Raw genomic sequence first — 18,467 nt, 5'->3', positions numbered from 1 at the left:
CTGGCATGGGGCTGGGATGTGTTGGGATGTGCTGGGAAGGTATGGAATAGTGCACGATGTGCTGGGATGGAGCTCAGATGTGCTGGGATGTGCTAGGAATGGCCTGGGATGTTGCTGGGATGTGATGGGATGGGGCTGGGATGGTGTGGGATGACCTGGGATGTACTGGGATGTGCTGTCATGGAACTGGGATGTTCTGGCATGTGCTTGGATGGTGTGGGAATGTCTTGGGATGTGCTGGGATGGTGTGGGATTGTGATGGGATGGTGGTGGGATGTGCTGGGACTTACTGGGATGGGGCTGGTATGGGTCTCGGATGTGCTGGGATGTTCTGTGATGGCGTGAGATGGTGTGGGATGGGGCTGTAATGTGGCAGTGATGTGCTGGGATGGGGCTGGGATGTTGCTGGGATGCACTGGGATGGTACTGGGATTCACTGGAATATGCTGGGATGTACTGGGATGGTGCGGGGATGGACCTGGGCTGTCCTGGGATGTGCTTCATGGTGCTGGAATGTACTGGGATGGTGCTGGGTTGTGCAGGGATGGCGTGGGATGATGCTGGGATGTGGTGGGATGTGCTGGAATGAGCTGGGAAGGTGTCAGAAGGTCCTGGGTTGTGCTGGGATGGTGTGGGAAGGTGATGGGATGGGGCTTTGATGTGCTGGGATGTGCTGGGGTGTTCTGGGATGGTGCTGGGAAGCGGTGGGATGGTTCTGGGATATGCTGGGATGTTGTGGGCTGGTGCTGGGATGTGCTGGGAAGGTGCTGGGATGGTGTGGAATTGTGTGGGACGTGCTGGGTTGTGCCTGGATGGGGCTGGGACCGGCTGCGATGTTGTGGGATGGTGCTGGAATGTGCTGGGAAGGTGTGGGATGCAGCTGGGATGGTGCTGGGTTGTGCTGTGATGTGCTGGGATGTTGTAGGATGCAGCAGCTGGGATGAGATGTGCTGGGATCGTCCTTGGACATGCTGGGGTGTTGTGGGATGGTGCTGGGATGTTCTGGGATGTGCTGGAATGTGCTGGGATGGTGTGGGAATGTGCAAGGATGAGGTGGGGATGTGCTGGAACGGTGCTGGGATGTGCTGGGATGTGATGGTATGTTCTTTAATGGTGTGGGATGTGCTGGGATGTGCTTGAATGGTGCTGGGTTGTGCTGGGATGAAGTGGGAATGTGCTGGGATGTTTCTGAGATGAGCTGGGATGTGTTGGGATGGTTCTGGGAAGGTGTAGGCTGGTTCTGGGATATGTTGGGATGCAGTGGGCTGGTGCTGGGATGTGCTGGGATGGGGCTGGGACGTGCTGGGATGGTATGGAATTGTGTGGAACGTGCTGGGTTGTGCTGGGATGGGGCTGGGACTGGCTGGCATGTTGTGGGATGGTGCTGCAATGTACTGGGATGGTGTGTAATGGGGCTGGGATGGTGCTGGGTTGTGCAGGGATTGTGTGGGATGTGGCTGGGATTTGCTGGGATGTTGTGGGGTGGTGCTGGCATGTGCTGGAATGTGCTGGGATGGTGTGGGAATGTGCAAGGATGGGGCTGGAATGTGCTGGAATGGTGCTGCGATGTGCTGGGATGTGATGGTATGTTCTGTAATGGTGTGGGATGTGCTGGGATGTGCTTGAATGGTGCTGGAATGTGCTGGGATGGTGTGGGATGAACTGGGGTGGTGTGGGATTGTGCTGGGATGGGGATGGGACGGGCTGGCATGTTGTGGGATGGTGCTGCAATGTACTGGGAATGTGTGGGATGCAGCTGGGATGGTGCTGTGATGGTGTGGAATAGTATGGGATGTCTGGGTTGTGCTGGGATGAGCTGGGATGGTGCTGGGATGGTGCTGGGTTGTTCAGGGATGGTGTGGGATGACGCTGGGATTTGCTGTGATCTGCTGGGATGTGCTGGGATCTGCTGGGATGTTCTGGGAAGGTGTGGGATGGTTTTGGGATATGCTGGGATGCGGTGGGCTGGTGCTGGAATGTCCTGGGCTGGTGCTGGTTTGGGGCTGGGAGGGTGTGGGAGGGTGTGGGAAGGTGCTGGGATGGGGCTGGGATGGTGCTGGGTTGTACTGGGATTTGCTGGGATGTTGTGGGATGGTGCTGGGATGTTCTGTAATGGTGTGGGATGTACTTAAATGGTCTTGGCCACAAGGGCACACTGCTGGCTCATGGCCGACCTGTCGTCCACCAGGACACCCAGGTTCCTCTCTGCAGAGCTCCCCTCCAGCAGCTCATCCCCCAACCTGTACCGCTGCATGGAATTATTCCTCCCCAGATGCAAGACTCTACACTTGCTGTTGTTAAACCTCATCCCGTTTTTTGTGCCCAGCTCTCAGCCTGTCCAGGTCTTGCTGAATGGCAGCACGGCCTTCAGCCAATCCTCCCAACTTCGTATCATCAGCAAACTTGCTGAGGGTGGCCATTATCCCCTCATCAAGGTCATTGATGAAGATGTTGAACAAGACCGGACCCAGCACAGACCCCTGAGGAACACCGCTAGTTACAGGCCTCCAACCGGATTCTGCACCACCAACAACAACCCTCTGTGCTCTGCCAGTCAGCCAGTTCTCAACCCACCTCACTGTCCACTCATCTATCCCACACTTCCTCAGCTTTGTTATAAGGATGTCGTGGGGGACAGCATCAAATGCCTTGCTGAAATCAAGGTAGACTACATCCACTGCTCTGCCCCCATCCACCCAGCCAGAGACAACATCATAGAAGCCTACCAGGTTGGTTAAGCACAACCTCCCCTTTGTGAACCCGTGCTGACTACTCCTGATAACCTTTTCTTCCATTGTCAGGAGATGGCATCCAGCACAGCTGTTCCATCACCTTTCCAGGGACAGAGGTGAGGCTGGCTGGCCCATCATTGCCTGGCTCTTCCTTCTTGCCCTTTTTGAACACCGCGGTGACATTGCCTCTCCTCCAGTCTTCAGGCTCCATTCCCCTCTCCTCCTCTCTCCTCCCTTCCCTTTTCTTTCTCTCCACGCTCTCTATCCAGCTCTGAAGTGGAGATGCCTCGATGGCAGCACTTGATGGCCTGGTTCGGCCCGGTTCCATGAGCAGCAGGGCGGAAAAGGGAAACAGGGGATCCCAAAATGATTGAAAACAGTGGCAACGATCTGAGGTGCAACAAACTGATTTACTAAATATGGTATCAGCAAAATAGAATGAGAGCGAGCGAGAGAGAGAATGTGTCTGAAAGGTGGATAGGCCTCACCACAGCGCTGAGCTGAGAACTGCAGTCCAGTTGAGCCCAGGAAGAAAAGCAGGCGGAGAAGCGCAGGCGAAGACGAGAACATCAGGGGACTTGGCCAGGAGCTGTGTGTCCTTGCTGAGCGCAAAGCCCCATGGGGAAACGTGGTTCTTCTCCTCCAGACAGGCACCCGCAACTTGAGCATCAGCAGCCAAACCCCCAGTGCATGACATGATGAGATGGTGTGCAATGCTGAGAACCCAAAGCGTAGCACCAGGACGTTCCCCCCCCTTATCCTACATCATGCTTAACAGATACAAACAAAATAGGAGTCGTCCCCGGACTCGTGAAGGGAAAGGGTGACAGAGAACAAAGGGGAAACTGGGTACCAATGTGACAGCTGTGTACGGGGGGAGGGGAAGTTTGGTGGGAGAGAAAACAGCGGTGAATTCTGTTTCTCTCCACCTCTGTAAGGCTTTCCTCACTCTCTCTCACAACAGGCAAGTGGACGACATACCAGCTAAAAAAGAAAGCTACGAGGTGGGCACAAAACCACCCCAAGGGCCAGGCAGAGAGGGCTGCGAGAACTGGCAAAAGCTCAGCTGGAAGCCAGTTGATAGAAAGGGGCCTTGGCCTCCACCCAGCACCAGCAGCGTTCCACCCCTCCATCAGGGCCCTGGCAGCACAGTCTGCAGATGATGCAGAGGTACGAGGAGCAGTTGAAACAGCACATCATCGTGCAGTAATTCAAATGCAGGAACTGCAAGGAGCGACAGGAAAACACTGGGCAAAGCAGTCGCCTCTCATGGCGAAAATGCCAGATTTAAGGGGAAAAACTGGGATTTCATAGCAGGAAAAGCCATATTTAAGAGGAATACCCCCCAATTTCAGTGGAAAAACAGGGATTTCTGGGAGAATACCCCAGATTTAAGGGGGAAAACAGGGATTTGTGGGAGAAAACCCGAATTTAAGGGGGAAAATGGGATTTCTGGGAGAAAACCCCAGATTTAAGGGCAAAAGCAGGAATTTCTGGGTGAAAAATCCAGATTTAAGTGGAAAAACAGGGATTTCTGGGAGAAAACCCCAGATTTAAGGGGGAAAACTGGGATTTCATAGGTGGAAAAGCCATATTTAAGAGGAAAAACCCCCAATTTAAGGGGAAAAACGGAGATTTCTGGGAGAAAACCCCAGATTTAAGGAGAAAAAATGGGATTTCTGGGAGAAAAACCCGGATTTAGGGGGAAAATGGATTTCTGGGAGAAAAATCCAGATTTAAGGGGGAAAACTAGGATTTGTGGGAGATAAAAGCCAGATTTAAGTGGAAAAACTGGGATTTCAGGGAGAAAAGCCCAGATTTAAGGGGAAAAACAGGGATTTCAGGGAGAAAAGCCCAGATTTAAGGGGAAAAACAGGGCTTTCTGGGAGAAAACCCGAGATTTTGGGGGAAAAACCGGGATTAAAGGGTTTTCTGCCAGCAATCCCAGGCGTTCCCTTGAAATCTGGGATTTTCTGCCACAAAAACACCGCGAGCCCCTCCACCATTGCAGCTCCACGCCGCCTCCGGCCACTCATCGGTCAGGGCCAGTTCCGGCCCGTTCGTGCCTCTCATTGGCCAGCGGCAGCTCCGTCCCGCCCCCGGACTCTCATCGGTCAGGGCCAGTTCCGGCCCATTCGTGCCTCTCATTGGCCAGCTGCAGCTCCGTCCCGCCCCTGGACTCAGCAAAGCGCCCTGGCACAACACGCGGCGCTGCCGTACCGCACTTGAGCAGCGCAGCGCGGCTCCGTGTCGCCCAGCCTCGAGGCTGAGCTCTGCTCCGAGGCACGTTCCCCTGCCGCCCACCCGCTGCCCTCTCCTCCTCCCCGCTCCCAGCGCTGCTCTTCACACCATCCCCCCCACACCTCCACTCCTCGTGCCCCAATGCCAGGCTGATGTGCAGCCCAAGGCTGCCCGCGTGCAGCTGGGCTTCCCGGGGCAAAAAGCAACCCTCAGCACAGCGCAGGGCTGAAAAAGCCACCAGGAAGAGAGGCAAGCTCCAGGGGCTGAGTGCAGGGACACCTTTCTTCCTCCCGGGCTGCTTCCCCTCCTTCGTGCTTTTGCTGGCGGTCCTTGGAGAGCAAGGGCAGGCTCACAGCCTGTGGGCAGCAGCTACAGGTGGGCTGAATGGCCACCCGTTGGGAAGACCAACAAGGAAATGGGGGAAAACCAGCAGAATTTCAGGGCAGAGCTGACTGGTTCACGGCCCTGTGATGCCAGCCCAAGCACGGCACCTTTTGACCAGCTATGGAAAGAGGCAGCACCGTGTGGAAAAAGTTGGTTTTGCTTTTATTCAATACAAAAGGCTCTGGGTTGTATTTATATCAACACAGCCCAAAATGAAACCCCAGCGCCCAGGGTTTCTGCTTAGCAATGAGTCAATCAGCCTCCAGCCAGACACAAGGAGAAGCCTGACCCTGTGGCTACGTCAGCTCCTCTCCCTCCAGGCCTGGCTAGCCATACTTGAATCTCACACTAGACCGGCCCTGGCCCTGAAGAGACGCAGCCTGAAGGAACACAGCCTCTCCACCTCTTGCCATAGCTGAAGACCTGGCTCTGGCAAGCCCTCCTTGCTGGGAACACAGCACAAGCCCTTCCCTTCCAGGTGCCTCAGTTCCGCTGCACTGTCCATGACAGAGAAAGCACAGCCATGCCACAAAACTGGACTCAGTCCGCTGCCTTTGGTGCCACCTCCGAGGAAGCATTCCAGCTGATCCCAGTGTCCTGTGGGCCTTCTCGCTCAAGCCCTGCTCGGTTCTTTTTGCTCTCCTTCTGGGCTTCCTTCCTCAGCAGAGCAGCACTTGCCTTGGCTTTCTTCACTGCCTCGCCAGACTGAGTCCCAAGACTGTGCCAGTCCTACAAGAATCAAGGCACAAACGGTCAGGGAACCTTCACAGCTAACAAGTGGCTGACAGCTCGCGTGGGGAGCTCAAGGCACCGCCCGGGCAGCTTTGGCTGCCAGCACTGCAAACTGCCTTCCTGCCATCAGGGCACACCAGAAACTTCACCTCTGTCTCCTGCCCAAAAGTCCCACATAAACCAGAACCCAAAGCCATCTCCTGCAGGGTAGCGCCTGCACAGGGCTGGGACACTGCCTGGCAGCACACACAGCACAGCACAGCACAGCAGATGAGCAGCACCCCAAGGCTCCTGGCGTGCATCAGGAACACGCGCAATGGAAGGAAGGGCAGGACAAACGATGGCACTCTCAGCAGTGCCACGCACAGCACCGTAGGCCACAGCTGCAGATTGTTCCCTCCCTGCCCATTGCCCGTGCCTTTCTATCAGCCTCAGAGAGCACGACTTACTGGCTTATGGCACCTGGAAACCGGCACGATTACAGCCAGGGCACAGAGCAGCTGCAAAGCGGCCCTGCAGAAGAGGTGGTGGTGCAGCATGTTCTCCACCAGTGTGGGCTCAGGGATCTCAGCTGGGAGAAATGCCCTGCAGTGTCGTCTTTTACCGCCTGCCAAGGAAACGATTCCTCAAACCTGATCATTGCTCCACTTGCAGGCGAGGGAAGCAGGAGCTGAAAAGGACAGGAGGACACAAAAGAAGGGCAAAGCTTAACAGCAAGCAGACCTGCTGCAGAAAGTGCCACCAGCTGTGTTTGAACAGCAGTGCCGCAGCGCACAGTAAGGCACACCTACCTTGCAAGGGGCGCTCAGGAAGGTTGTGACACAGGCACCCATTGCTCCCCTGAGCCCCAACTCCATTTCGTGCCTCGACGGTCTGCAACACAAAAGTCACAAGCTGCAAATTCAATCCATCCAAGATGCCATCGGGCCTCCGTGCTCACGGCACTCGCACTCATGTCTTCGCACGATCAATCAGCTGTGTGCTTACCGAGTGAGCGCTGCTCACTTCCACCTGACACCAGCAATCGACCCCTAACTGTCAAGTATGAACAGGAACCTATGCCTAACACTAAAAGACTACAACTAACCTATGCCTAACTCGAACAGAAGAACAGGAACCTATGCCTAACACTAAAAGACTACAACAAACCTATGCCTAACTCAAGTACAGGAACCTATGCCTAACACTAAAAGACTACGAGTAACCTATGCCTAACTCTAAAACATGAACAATAACCTACTCCTAACACTAACACTAAACTTAACACTAAAATCAACAAGAAAAACAGGGACGGGGACATAACAGGGTGAAGATGGAGCTGGGGGCCCGCAGAATTGGCTCCAGAGGAGGAGCTGATGGAAACTAATGCCACCCAGCTAATGCTGGGGGCGGGGGCCGCGCAGCGGGTAGGGAGCCGAGCGCCTGGACCAGCGGCGGTGGGACGGCGCCGATGCGGGGCCTGGCACGGTGGTGTGGTGCCAGGCCAGCTGTGCCGCAGGCGGATCCACCTCCATGGGCTCATCCGGAGGCGGATCCACCTCCATGGGCTCATCCGGAGGTGGATCCACCTCCATGGGCTCCACGGAGGTGGTCACAGCGCTGGTCCAGGCGCGATGGAAACGCACTCTCTTTTCCTTCCTCCTCCGCTTGATCTTAAAGGCGGCCCCCCTCCTCCTCTTCGCTTCTGGGGCCCCCAGCTCTCCCTTCCTATTGGAAATTGGGCAAGCTTCGCCCCTCGCTCTCTTTGCTCCTGACATGGCTGCCAGAGCTCTCAGAGGCGAGTGCGTTGGCCGGGGCAGCGGTGACCAAGGTGACGGCTGTGATGCGGCGAAGGTTCTAAAATGGCAGCCGCACTACTGGCCATGGCGTTCCACATAGCATGAGGAGGGGACTGCAGGACAGGGCACGGGACGGCAGCTAGAAGGCACCCCCTGTGCCCAGCGGGCAGCCCTTCTCTGCTTCTTCTGCCCTTCTCTGGGATGTCCTGCGATGGTGCTGGGATGGGGCTGGGATGTGGTGGGCTGGTGCTGGGTTGTGCTGCGAAGTGGTGGGATGTTGTGGGATGCAGCGGCTGGGATGAGATGTGCTGGGATGTGGTGGGATCATCCTTGGACATGCTGGGGAGTTGTGGGATGGTGCTGATGTGTGCTGGGAAGGTGCTGGGATGTTCTGGGATGGTGTGGGATGGTGTGTGATGGGGCTGGGAGGTGCTGGGAAAGTGAGAAATAGTATGGGCTGTCTGGGTTGTGCTGGGATGGGCCTGAGATGTGCTGGGATCATCCTTCGACATGCTGGGATGTTGTGGGATTGTGCTGGTGTGTGCTGAGATGGTGCTGGGATGTTCTGTCATGGTGTGGGATGTGCTGGAATGGTGCTTAGATGGTGCTGGGATGCTCTGTGATGGTGTGGGATGTGCTGGAATGGTGCTGAGATGGTGCTGGGATGTTCTGTGATGGTGAGGGATGTGCTGGAATGGTGCTGAGATGGTGCTGGGATGTTCTGTGATGGTGTGGGATGTGCTGGAATGGTGCTTAGATGGTGCTGGGATGTTCTGTGATGGTGTGGGATGTGCTGGAATGGTGCTGAGATGGTGCTGGGATGCTGAGCGCCAGCTAGCTGCCCACCTGGCAGCTCTGCAAGTTGCATAACTCTGCTCCGCAGCTGCGTAGATGGCAGCGTGTGATGGAAAGTTGTCCTCAGCCTTTGGGTGCAGAAGTGCCTGCAGGGAAGGCCGGGCCAAAATCCTTGGCTGCCTGCCGTGCTGGAGCCCCACAGGCATCCCAGGGGTGGCTGTTGTCTGTATTGACTTCACCCAAAGTCCATTCAGTTCAGTCCTTTGTTTGTCTGCAATGTATTTTCGTGCTTTGTGTTCAGGTCCTGAGAGACGGAGAGAGGCATGGAGAATTGGAGAATATCCGCAGAGGCTCTGCCATGTCCTGAAGGAAATGGTGGAGGAGAAGGCAGCACACGGTGGGTGTCTTTCTGTCTGTTCACTGAAGGACTGGGGAAGCTGAGCTTCTAGATGGATACCTGGGTGGGATACAGGTGCTGGGATGGGGCTGGGATGTGTTGGCATGTGCTGGGATGTGCAGGGAAGGTATGGAATAGTGCACGATGTGCTGGGATGGGGCTGGGATGTGCTGGGATGTGCTAGGATTGGCCTGGGATGGGATGGGATGGGGCTGGGATGGTGTGGGATGAGCTGGGATGTACTGGGATTTGCTGGCATGGAACTGGGATGTTCTGGCATGTGCTTGGATGGTGTGGGAATGTCTTGGGATGTGCTGGGATGGTGTGGGAAGTGCTGGGACGTACTGGGATGGGGCTCGGATGTGCTGGGATGCACTGTGATGTTCTGTGATGGTGTGGGATGGGGCTGTGATGTGCTGGAATGGTGCTAGGATGGGGCTGGGATGTTGCTGGGTTGCACTGGGACGGTGCTGGGATTCACTGGAATATGCTGGGATGTACTGTTATGGTGCTGGGATGTGCTGGGATGGGGCTGGGATGTTGCTGAGATGTACTGGGATGATGCTGGGATGGTCTGGGATGGTGCTGAGAAGTTGTGGGATGGTTCTGGGATTTGCAGTGAAGCGGTGGGCTGGTGCTGGGCTGTGCTGCGATGGTGCTGGGATGGGGCTGGGATGTGGTGGGCTGGTGCTGGGTTGTGCTGCGAAGTGGTGGGATGTTGTGGGATGCAGCGGCTGGGATGAGATGTGCTGGGATGTGGTGGGATCATCCTTGGACATGCTGGGGAGTTGTGGGATGGTGCTGATGTGTGCTGGGAAGGTGCTGGGATGTTCTGGGATGGTGTGGGATGGTGTGTGATGGGGCTGGGAGGTGCTGGGAAAGTGAGAAATAGTATGGGCTGTCTGGGTTGTGCTGGGATGGGCCTGAGATGTGCTGGGATCATCCTTCGACATGCTGCGATGTTGTGGGATTGTGCTGGTGTGTGCTGAGATGGTGCTGGGATGTTCTGTCATGGTGTGGGATGTGCTGGAATGGTGCTTAGATGGTGCTGGGATGCTCTGTCATGGTGTGGGATGTGCTGGAATGGTGCTGAGATGGTGCTGGGATGCTGAGCGCCAGCCAGCTGCCCTCCTGGCAGCTCTGCAACTTGTATAACTCTGCTCCGCAGCTGCGTAGATGGCAGCGTGTGATGGAAAGTTGTCCTCAGCCTTTGGGTGCAGAAGTGCCTGCAGGGAAGGCCGGGCCAAAATCCTTGTCTGCCTGCCGTGCTGGAGCCCCACAGGCGTCCCAGGGGTGGCTGTTGTCTGTATTGACTTCACCCAAAGTCCATTCAGTTCAGTCCTTTGTTTGTCTGCAATGTATTTTCGTGCTTTGTGTTCAGGTCCTGAGAGACGGAGAGAGGCATGGAGAATTGGAGAATATCCGCAGAGGCTCTGCCATGTCCTGAAGGAAATGGTGGAGGAGAAGGCAGCGCACGGTGGGTGTCTTTGTGTCTGTTCACTGACAGACTGGGGAAGCTGAGTTTCTAGATGGATACCTGGGTGGGATACAGGTGCTGGGATGGGGCTGGGATGTGTTCGGATGTGCAGGGAAGGTATGGAATAGTGCACGATGTGCTGGGATGGGGCTGGGATGTGCTGGGATGTGCTAGGAATGGCCTGGGATGTTGCTGGGATGGGATGGGATGGGATAGGGCTGGGATGGTGTGGGATGAGCTGGGATGTACTGGGATTTGCTGGCATGGAACTGGGATGTTCTGGCATGTGCTTGGATGGTGTGGGAATGTCTTGGGATGTGCTGGGATGGTGTGGGATTGTGATGGGATGGTGGTGGGATGTGCTGGGACGTACTGGGATGGGGCTGGTATGGGTCTGGGATGTGCTGGGATGTTCTGTGATGGCGTGAGATGGTGTGGGATGGGGCTGTGATGTGGCAGTGATGTGCTGGGATGTGCTGGGATGTTGCTGGGATGCAGTGGGATGGTACTGGGATTCACTGGAATAGGCTGGGATGTACTGGGATGGTGCGGGGATGGACCTGGGCTGTGCTGGGATGTGCTTCATGGTGCTGGAATGTACTTGGATGGTGCTGGGTTGTGCAGGGATGGCATGGGATGATGCTGGGATGTGCTGGGATGTGCTGGAATGAGCTGGGAAGGTGTCAGAAGGTCCTGGGTTGTGCTGGGATGGTGTGGAAAGGTGATGGGATGTGGCTGGGATGTGCTGGGATGTGCTGGTGTGTTCTGGGATGGTGCTGGGAAGGTGTGGGATGGTTCTGGGATATGCTTGGATGTTGTGGGCTGGTGCTGGGATGTGCTGGGAAGGTGCTGGGATGGTGTGGAATTGTGCGGGACGTGCTGGGTTGTGCCTGGATGGGGCTGGGACCAGCTGCGATGTTGTGGGATGGTGCTGGAATGTCCTAGGAAGGTGTGGGATACAGCTGGGATGGTGCTGGGTTGTGCTGTGATGTGCTGGGATGTTGTAGGATGCAGCAGCTGAGATGAGATGTGCTGGGATCGTCCTTGGACATGCCTGGGTGTTGTGGGATGGTGCTGGGATGTTCTGGGATGTGCTGGAATGTGCTGGGATGGTGTGGGAATGTGCAAGGATGAGGTGGGGATGTGCTGGAACGGTGCTGGGATGTGTTGGGATGTGATGGTATGTTCTGTAATGGTGTGGGATGTGCTGGGATGTGCTTGAATGGTGCTGGGTTGTGCTGGGACGAAGTGGGAATGTGCTGGGATGGTTCTGAGATGAGCTGGGATGTGCTGGAATGGTTCTGGGAAGGTTTGGGATGTTTCTGGGATATGCTGTGATGCAGTGGGCTGGTGCTGGGATGTGCTGGGATGGGGCTGGGATTGGGCTGGGACGTGCTGGGATGGTATGGAATTGTGTGGAACGTGCTGGGTTGTGCTGGGATGGGGCAGGGACAGGCTGGCATGTTGTGGGATGGTGCTGCAATGTACTGGGATGGTGTGGGATGTAGCTGGGATGGTGCTGGGTTGTGCAGGGATTGTGTGGGATGTGGCTGGGATTTGCTGGGATGTTGTGGGGTGGTGCTGGCATGTGCTGCAATGTGCTGGGATGGTGTGGGAATGTGCAAGGATGGGGCTGGAATGTGCTGGAATGGTGCTGCGATGTGCTGGGATGTGATGGTATGTTCTGTAATGGTGTGGGATGTGCTGGGATGTGCTTAAATGGTGCTGGAATGTGCTGGGATGGTGTAAGATGAACTGGGGTGGTGTGGGATTGTGCTGGGATGGGGATGGGACGGGCTGGCATGTTGTGGGATGGTGCTGCAATGTACTGGGATATTGTGGGATGCAGCTGGGATGGTGCTGGGAAGGTGCTGTGATGTTGTGGAATAGTATGGGATGTCTGGGTTGTGCTGGGATGTTGTGGGATGTTGCTGGGATGGTGCTGGGTTGTTCAGGGATGGTGTGGGATGACGCTGGGATTTGCTGTGATCTGCTGGGATGTGCTGGGATCTGCTGGGATGTTCTGGGAAGGTGTGTGATGGTTTTGGGATATGCTGGGATGCGGTGGGCTGGTGCTGGAATGTCCTGGGCTGGTGCTGGTTTGGGGCTGGGATGGTGTGGGAAGGTGCTGGGATGGGGCTGGGATGGTGCTGGGTTGTACTGGGATTTGCTGGGATGTTGTGGGATGGTGCTGGGATATTCTGTAATGGTGTGGGATGTACTTAAATGGTCTTGGCCACAAGGGCACACTGCTGGCTCATGGCCGACCTGTCGTCCACCAGGACACCCAGGTTCCTCTCTGCAGAGCTCCCCTCCAGCAGCTCATCCCCCAACCTGTACTGCTGCATGGAATTATTCCTCCCCAGATGCAGGACTCTACACTTGCTGTTGTTAAACCTCATCCCGTTTTTTGTGCCCAGCTCTCAGCCTGTGCAGGTCTTGCTGAATGGCAGCACGGCCTTCAGCCAATCCTCCCAACTTCGTATCATCAGCAAACTTGCTGAGGGTGGCCATTATCCCCTCATCAAGGTCATTGATGAAGATGTTGAACAAGACCGGACCCAGCACAGACCCCTGAGGAACACCGCTAGTTACAGGCCTCCAACCGGATTCTGCACCACCAACAACGACCCTCTGTGCTCTGCCAGTCAGCCAGTTCTCAGCCCACCTCACTGTCCACTCATCTATCCCACACTTCCTCAGCTTTGTTATAAGGATGTCGTGGGGGACAGTATCAAATGCCTTGCTGAAATCAAGATAGACTACATCCACTGCTCTGCCCCCATCCACCCAGCCAGAGACAACATCATAGAAGGCTACCAGGTTGGTTAAGCACAACCTCCCCTTTGTGAACCCGTGCTGACTACTCCTGATAACCTTTTCTTCCATTGTCAGGAGATGGCATCCAGCACAGCTGTTCCATCACCTTTCCAGGGACAGAGGTGAGGCTGGCTGGCCCATCATTGCCTGGCTCTTCCTTCTTGCCCTTTTTGAACACCGCGGTGACATTGCCTCTCCTCCAGGCTTCAGGCTCCATTCCCCTCTCCTCCTCTCCCCTCCCTTCCCCTTTCTTTCTCTCCCCGCTCTCTATCCAGCTCTGAAGTGGAGATGCCTCGATGGCAGCACTTGATGGCCTGGTTTGGCCCGGTTCCATGAGCAGCAGGGCGGAAAAGGGAAACAGGGGATCCCAAAATGATTGAAAACAGTGGCAACGATCTGAGGTGCAACAAACTGATTTACTAAATATGGTATCAGCAAAATAGAATGAGAGCGAGCGAGAGAGAGAGTGTGTCTGAAAGGTGGATAGGCCTCACCACAGCGCTGAGCTGAGAACTGCGGTCCAGTTGAGCCCAGGAAGAAAAGCAGGCGGAGAAGCGCAGGCGAAGACGAGAACATCAGGGGACTTGGCCAGGAGCTGTGTGTCCTTGCTGACCGCAAAGCCCCCTGGGGAAACGTGGTTCTTCTCCTCCAGACAGGCACCCGCAACTTGAGCATCAGCAGCCAAACCCCCAGTGCATGACATGATGAGATGGTGTGCAATGCTGAGAACCCAAAGCGTAGCACCAGGACGTTCCCCCCCCTTATTCTACATCATGCTTAACAGATACAAACAAAATAGGAGTCGTCCCCAGACTCGTGAAGGGAAAGGGTGACAGAGAACAAAGGGGAAACTGGGTACCAATGTGACAGCTGTGTACGGGGGGAGGGGAAGTTTGGTGGGAGAGAAAACAGCGGTGAATTCTGTTTCTCTCCACCTCTGTAAGGCTTTCCTCACTCTCTCTCACAACAGGCAAGTGGACGACATACCAGCTAAAAAAGGGGGCTACGAGGTGGGCACAAAACCACCCCAAGGGCCAGGCAGAGAGGGCTGCGAGCACTGGCAAAAGCTCAGCTGGAAGCCAGTTGATAGAAAGGGGCCTTGGCCTCCACCCAGCACCAGCAGCGTTCCACCACTCCATCAGGGCCCTGGCAGCACAGTCTGCAGATGATGCAGAGGTACGAGGAGCAGTTGAAACAGCACATCATCGTGCAGTAATTCAAATGCAGGAACTGCAAGGAGCGACAGGAAAACACTGGGCAAAGCAGTCGCCTCTCATGGCGAAAATGCCAGATTTAAGGGGAAAAACTGGGATTTCATAGCAGGAAAAGCCATATTTAAGAGGAATACCCCCCAATTTCAGTGGAAAAACAGGGATTTCTGGGAGAATACCCCAGATTTAAGGGGGAAAACAGGGATTTGTGGGAGAAAACCCAAATTTAAGGGGGAAAATGGGATTTCTGGGAGAAAACCCCAGATTTAAGGGCAAAAGCAGGAATTTCTGGGTGAAAAATCCAGATTTAAGTGGAAAAAACAGGGATTTCTGGGAGAAAACCCCAGATTTAAGGGGGAAAACTGGGATTTCATAGGTGGAAAAGCCATATTTAAGAGGAAAAACCCCCAATTTAAGGGGAAAAACGGAGATTTCTGGGAGAAAACCCCAGATTTAAGGAGAAAAAATGGGATTTCTGGGAGAAAAACCCGGATTTAGGGGGAAAATGGATTTCTGGGAGAAAAATCCAGATTTAAGGGGGAAAACTAGGATTTGTGGGAGATAAAAGCCAGATTTAAGTGGAAAAACTGGGATTTCAGGGAGAAAAGCCCAGATTTAAGGGGAAAAAACAGGGATTTCTGGGAGAAAAAGACACATTTATTGGGAAAAACAGGGATTTCTGGGAGTGAAAAGCCAGATTTAAGGGGAAAAACAGGGATTTCTGGGAGAAAACCCCAGATTTAAGGGGAAAAACAGGGATTAAAGGGTTTTCTGCCAACAATCCCAGGCGTTCCCTTGAAATCTGGGATTTTCTGCCACAAAAACACCACGAGCCCCTCCACCATCGCAGCTCCACGCCGCCTCCGGCCACTCATCGGTCAGGGCCAGTTCCGGCCCATTCGTGCCTCTCATTGGCCAGCTGCAGCTCCGTCCCGCCCCTGGACTCAGCAAAGCGCCCTGGCACAACACGCGGCGCTGCCGTACCGCACTTGAGCAGCGCAGCACGGCTCCGTGTCGCCCAGCCTCGAGGCTGAGCTCTGCTCCGAGGCACGTTCCCCTGCCGCCCACCCGCTGCCCTCTCCTCCTCCCCGCTCCCAGCGCTGCTCTTCACACCATCCCCCCCACACCTCCACTCCTCGTGCCCCAATGCCAGGCTGATGTGCAGCCCAAGGCTGCCCGCGTGCAGCTGGGCTTCCCGGGGCAAAAAGCAACCCTCAGCACAGCGCAGGGCTGAAAAAGCCACCAGGAAGAGAGGCAAGCTCCAGGGGCTGAGTGCAGGGACACCTTTCTTCCTCCCGGGCTGCTTCCCCTCCTTCGTGCTTTTGCTGGCGGTCCTTGGAGAGCAAGGGCAGGCTCACAGCCTGTGGGCAGCAGCTACAGGTGGGCTGAAAGGCCACCCATTGGGAAGACCAACAAGGAAATGGGGGAAAACCAGCAGAATTTCAGGGCAGAGCTGACTGGTTCACGGCCCTGTGATGCCAGCCCAAGCACGGCACCTTTTGACCAGCTATGGAAAGAGGCAGCACCGTGTGGAAAAAGTTGGTTTTGCTTTTATTCAATACAAAAGGCTCTGGGTTGTATTTATATCAACACAGCCCAAAATGAAACCCCAGCGCCCAGGGTTTCTGCTTAGCAATGAGTCAATCAGCCTCCAGCCAGACACAAGGAGAAGCCTGACCCTGTGGCTATGTCAGCTCCTCTCCCTCCAGGCCCGGCTAGCCATACTTGAATCTCACACTAGACCGGCCCTGGCCCTGAAGAGACGCAGCCTGAAGGAACACAGCCTCTCCACCTCTTGCCATAGCTGAAGACCTGGCTCTGGCAATCCCTCCTTGCTGGGAACGCAGCACAAGCCCTTCCCTTCCAGGTGCCTCAGTTCCGCTGCACTGTCCATGACAGAGAAAGCACAGTCATGCCACAAAACTGGACTCAGTCCGCTGCCTTTGGTGCCACCTCCGAGGAAGCATTCCAGCTGATCCCAGTGTCCTGTGGGCCTTCTTGCTCAAGCCCTGCTCGGTTCTTTTTGCTCTCCTTCTGGGCTTTCTTCCTCAGCAGAGCAGCACTTGCCTTGGCTTTCTTCACTGCCTCGCCAGACTGAGTCCCAAGACTGTGCCAGTCCTACAAGAATCAAGGCACAAACGGTCAGGGAACCTTCACAGCTAACAAGTGGCTGACAGCTCGTGTGGGGAGCTCAAGGCACCGCCCGGGCAGCTTTGGCTGCCAGCACTGCAAACGGCCTTCCTGCTATCAGGGCACACCAGAAACTTCACCTCTGTCTCCTGCCCAAAAGTCCCACATAAACCAGAACCCAAAGCCATCTCCTGCAGGGCAGCGCCTGCACAGGGCTTGGACACTGCCTGGCAGCACACACAGCACAGCACAGCAGATGAGCAGCACCCCAAGGCTCCTGGCGTGCATCAGGAACACGCGCAATGGAAGGAAGGGCAGGACAAATGACGGCACTCTCAGCAGTGCCGGGCACAGCACCGTAGGCCACAGCTGCAGATTGTTCCCTCCCTGCCCATTGCCCATGCCTTTCTATCAGCCTCAGAGAGCACGACTTACTGGCTTATGGCACCTGGAAACCGGCACGATTACAGCCAGCGCACAGAGCAGCTGCAAAGCGGCCCTGCAGAAGAGATGGTGGTGCAGCACGTTCTCCGCCAGTGTGGGCTCAGGGATCTCAGCTGGGAGAAATGCCCTTCAGCACCACACAGCAGCTGCTCTCCTGCTCTCAAGGAGGCTGCTTTCTACAAGAGGGGAGAAGGAGTCGTTATTCTCTCGCGCACGCTGCTGTTCCAGGCTGACTTAGAGCTGTTCTGAGCATCTCCTTGCTCTACTGACCCAATGACAAACAAGGACACGAAACTTGCAGCCGCGTCGTCTTTTACCGCCTGCCAAGGAAACGATTCCTCAAACCTGAGCATTGCTCCACTTGCAGGCGAGGGGAGCAGGAGCTGAAAAGGACAGGAGGACACAAAAGAAGGGCAAAGCTTAACAGCAAGCAGACCTGCTGCAGAAAGTGCCACCAGCTGTGTTTGAACAGCAGTGCCGCAGCGCAGAGTAAGGCACACCTACCTTGCAAGGGGAGCTCAGGAAGGTTGTGACACAGGCACCCATTGCTCCCCTGAGCCCGTACTCCATTTCGTGCCTCGACGGTCTGCAACACAAAAGTCACAAGCTGCAAATTCAATCCATCCAAGATGCCATCGGGCCTCTGTGCTCACGGCACTCGCACTCATGTCTTCGCACGATCAATCAGCCGTGTGCTTACCGAGTGAGCGCTGCTCACTTCCACCTGACACCAGCAATCGACCCCTAACTGTCAAGTATGAACAGGAACCTATGCCTAACACTAAAAGACTACAACTAACCTATGCCTAACTCGAACAGAAGAACAGGAACCTATGCCTAACACTAAAAGACTACAACTAACCTATGCCTAACTCAAGAACAGGAACCTATGCCTAACACTAAAAGACTACGAGTAACCTATGCCTAACTCTAAAACATGAACAATAACCTACTCCTAACACTAACACTAAACTTAACACTAAAATCAACAAGAAAAACAGGGACGGGGACATAACAGGGTGAAGATGGAGCTGGGGGCCCGCAGAATTGGCTCCAGAGGAGGAGCTGATGGAAACTAATGCCACCCAGCTAATGCTGGGGGCGGGGGCCGCGCAGCGGATAGGGAGCCGAGCGCCTGGACCAGCGGCGGTGGGACGGCGCCGATGCGGGGCCTGGCACGGTGGTGTGGTGCCAGGCCAGCTGTGCCGCAGGCGGATCCACCTCCATGGGCTCATCCGGAGGCGGATCCACCTCCATGGGCTCATCCGGAGGTGGATCCACCTCCATGGGCTCATCCGGAGGTGGATCCACCTCCATGGGCTCATC

General features: G+C 55.4%; 2 protein-coding genes across 30 annotated transcripts in view; one reads left to right on the top strand and one right to left on the bottom strand.

The window, feature by feature from the left end:
• The first annotated feature begins 1,768 nt into the window (after positions 1-1,768).
• On the top strand, positions 1,769-3,121 carry LOC125686121 (uncharacterized). The gene is made up of 3 exons (XM_048929801.1): positions 1,769-2,729; positions 2,802-2,848; positions 3,002-3,121. The coding sequence occupies exons 1-3, from the start codon at positions 2,133-2,135 to the stop codon at positions 3,060-3,062; spliced, it is 705 nt and encodes a 234-aa protein (XP_048785758.1). The 5' UTR covers positions 1,769-2,132; the 3' UTR covers positions 3,063-3,121.
• Positions 3,122-4,566: 1,445 nt separating this feature from the next.
• Positions 4,567-18,467, bottom strand: part of LOC125686119 (protein MANBAL-like) — a 50,450-nt gene continuing 36,549 nt past the window's right edge. For 9 of the 29 annotated variants that reach the window (XM_048929792.1, XM_048929791.1, XM_048929787.1 and 6 more), the window contains exons 4-6: positions 17,646-17,727; positions 17,133-17,524; positions 16,570-16,685 (exon numbers count right to left, since the gene is read on the bottom strand). In XM_048929792.1, coding sequence (XP_048785749.1) covers positions 17,318-17,524; positions 17,646-17,727 — 289 coding nt within the window. In that variant the 3' untranslated portion in view covers positions 16,570-16,685; positions 17,133-17,317. The other 20 variants (XR_007373676.1, XR_007373677.1, XR_007373678.1 and 17 more) reach the window with 12 other exon arrangements.

This window comes from Lagopus muta, chromosome 32 (assembly GCF_023343835.1).
Source record: "Lagopus muta isolate bLagMut1 chromosome 32, bLagMut1 primary, whole genome shotgun sequence".
NCBI classification, from domain to species: Eukaryota; Metazoa; Chordata; class Aves; order Galliformes; family Phasianidae; genus Lagopus; species Lagopus muta.
The sequence above is the reverse complement of the archived record's forward strand: the minus strand, read 5'-3'. Positions and strand labels throughout refer to the sequence as shown.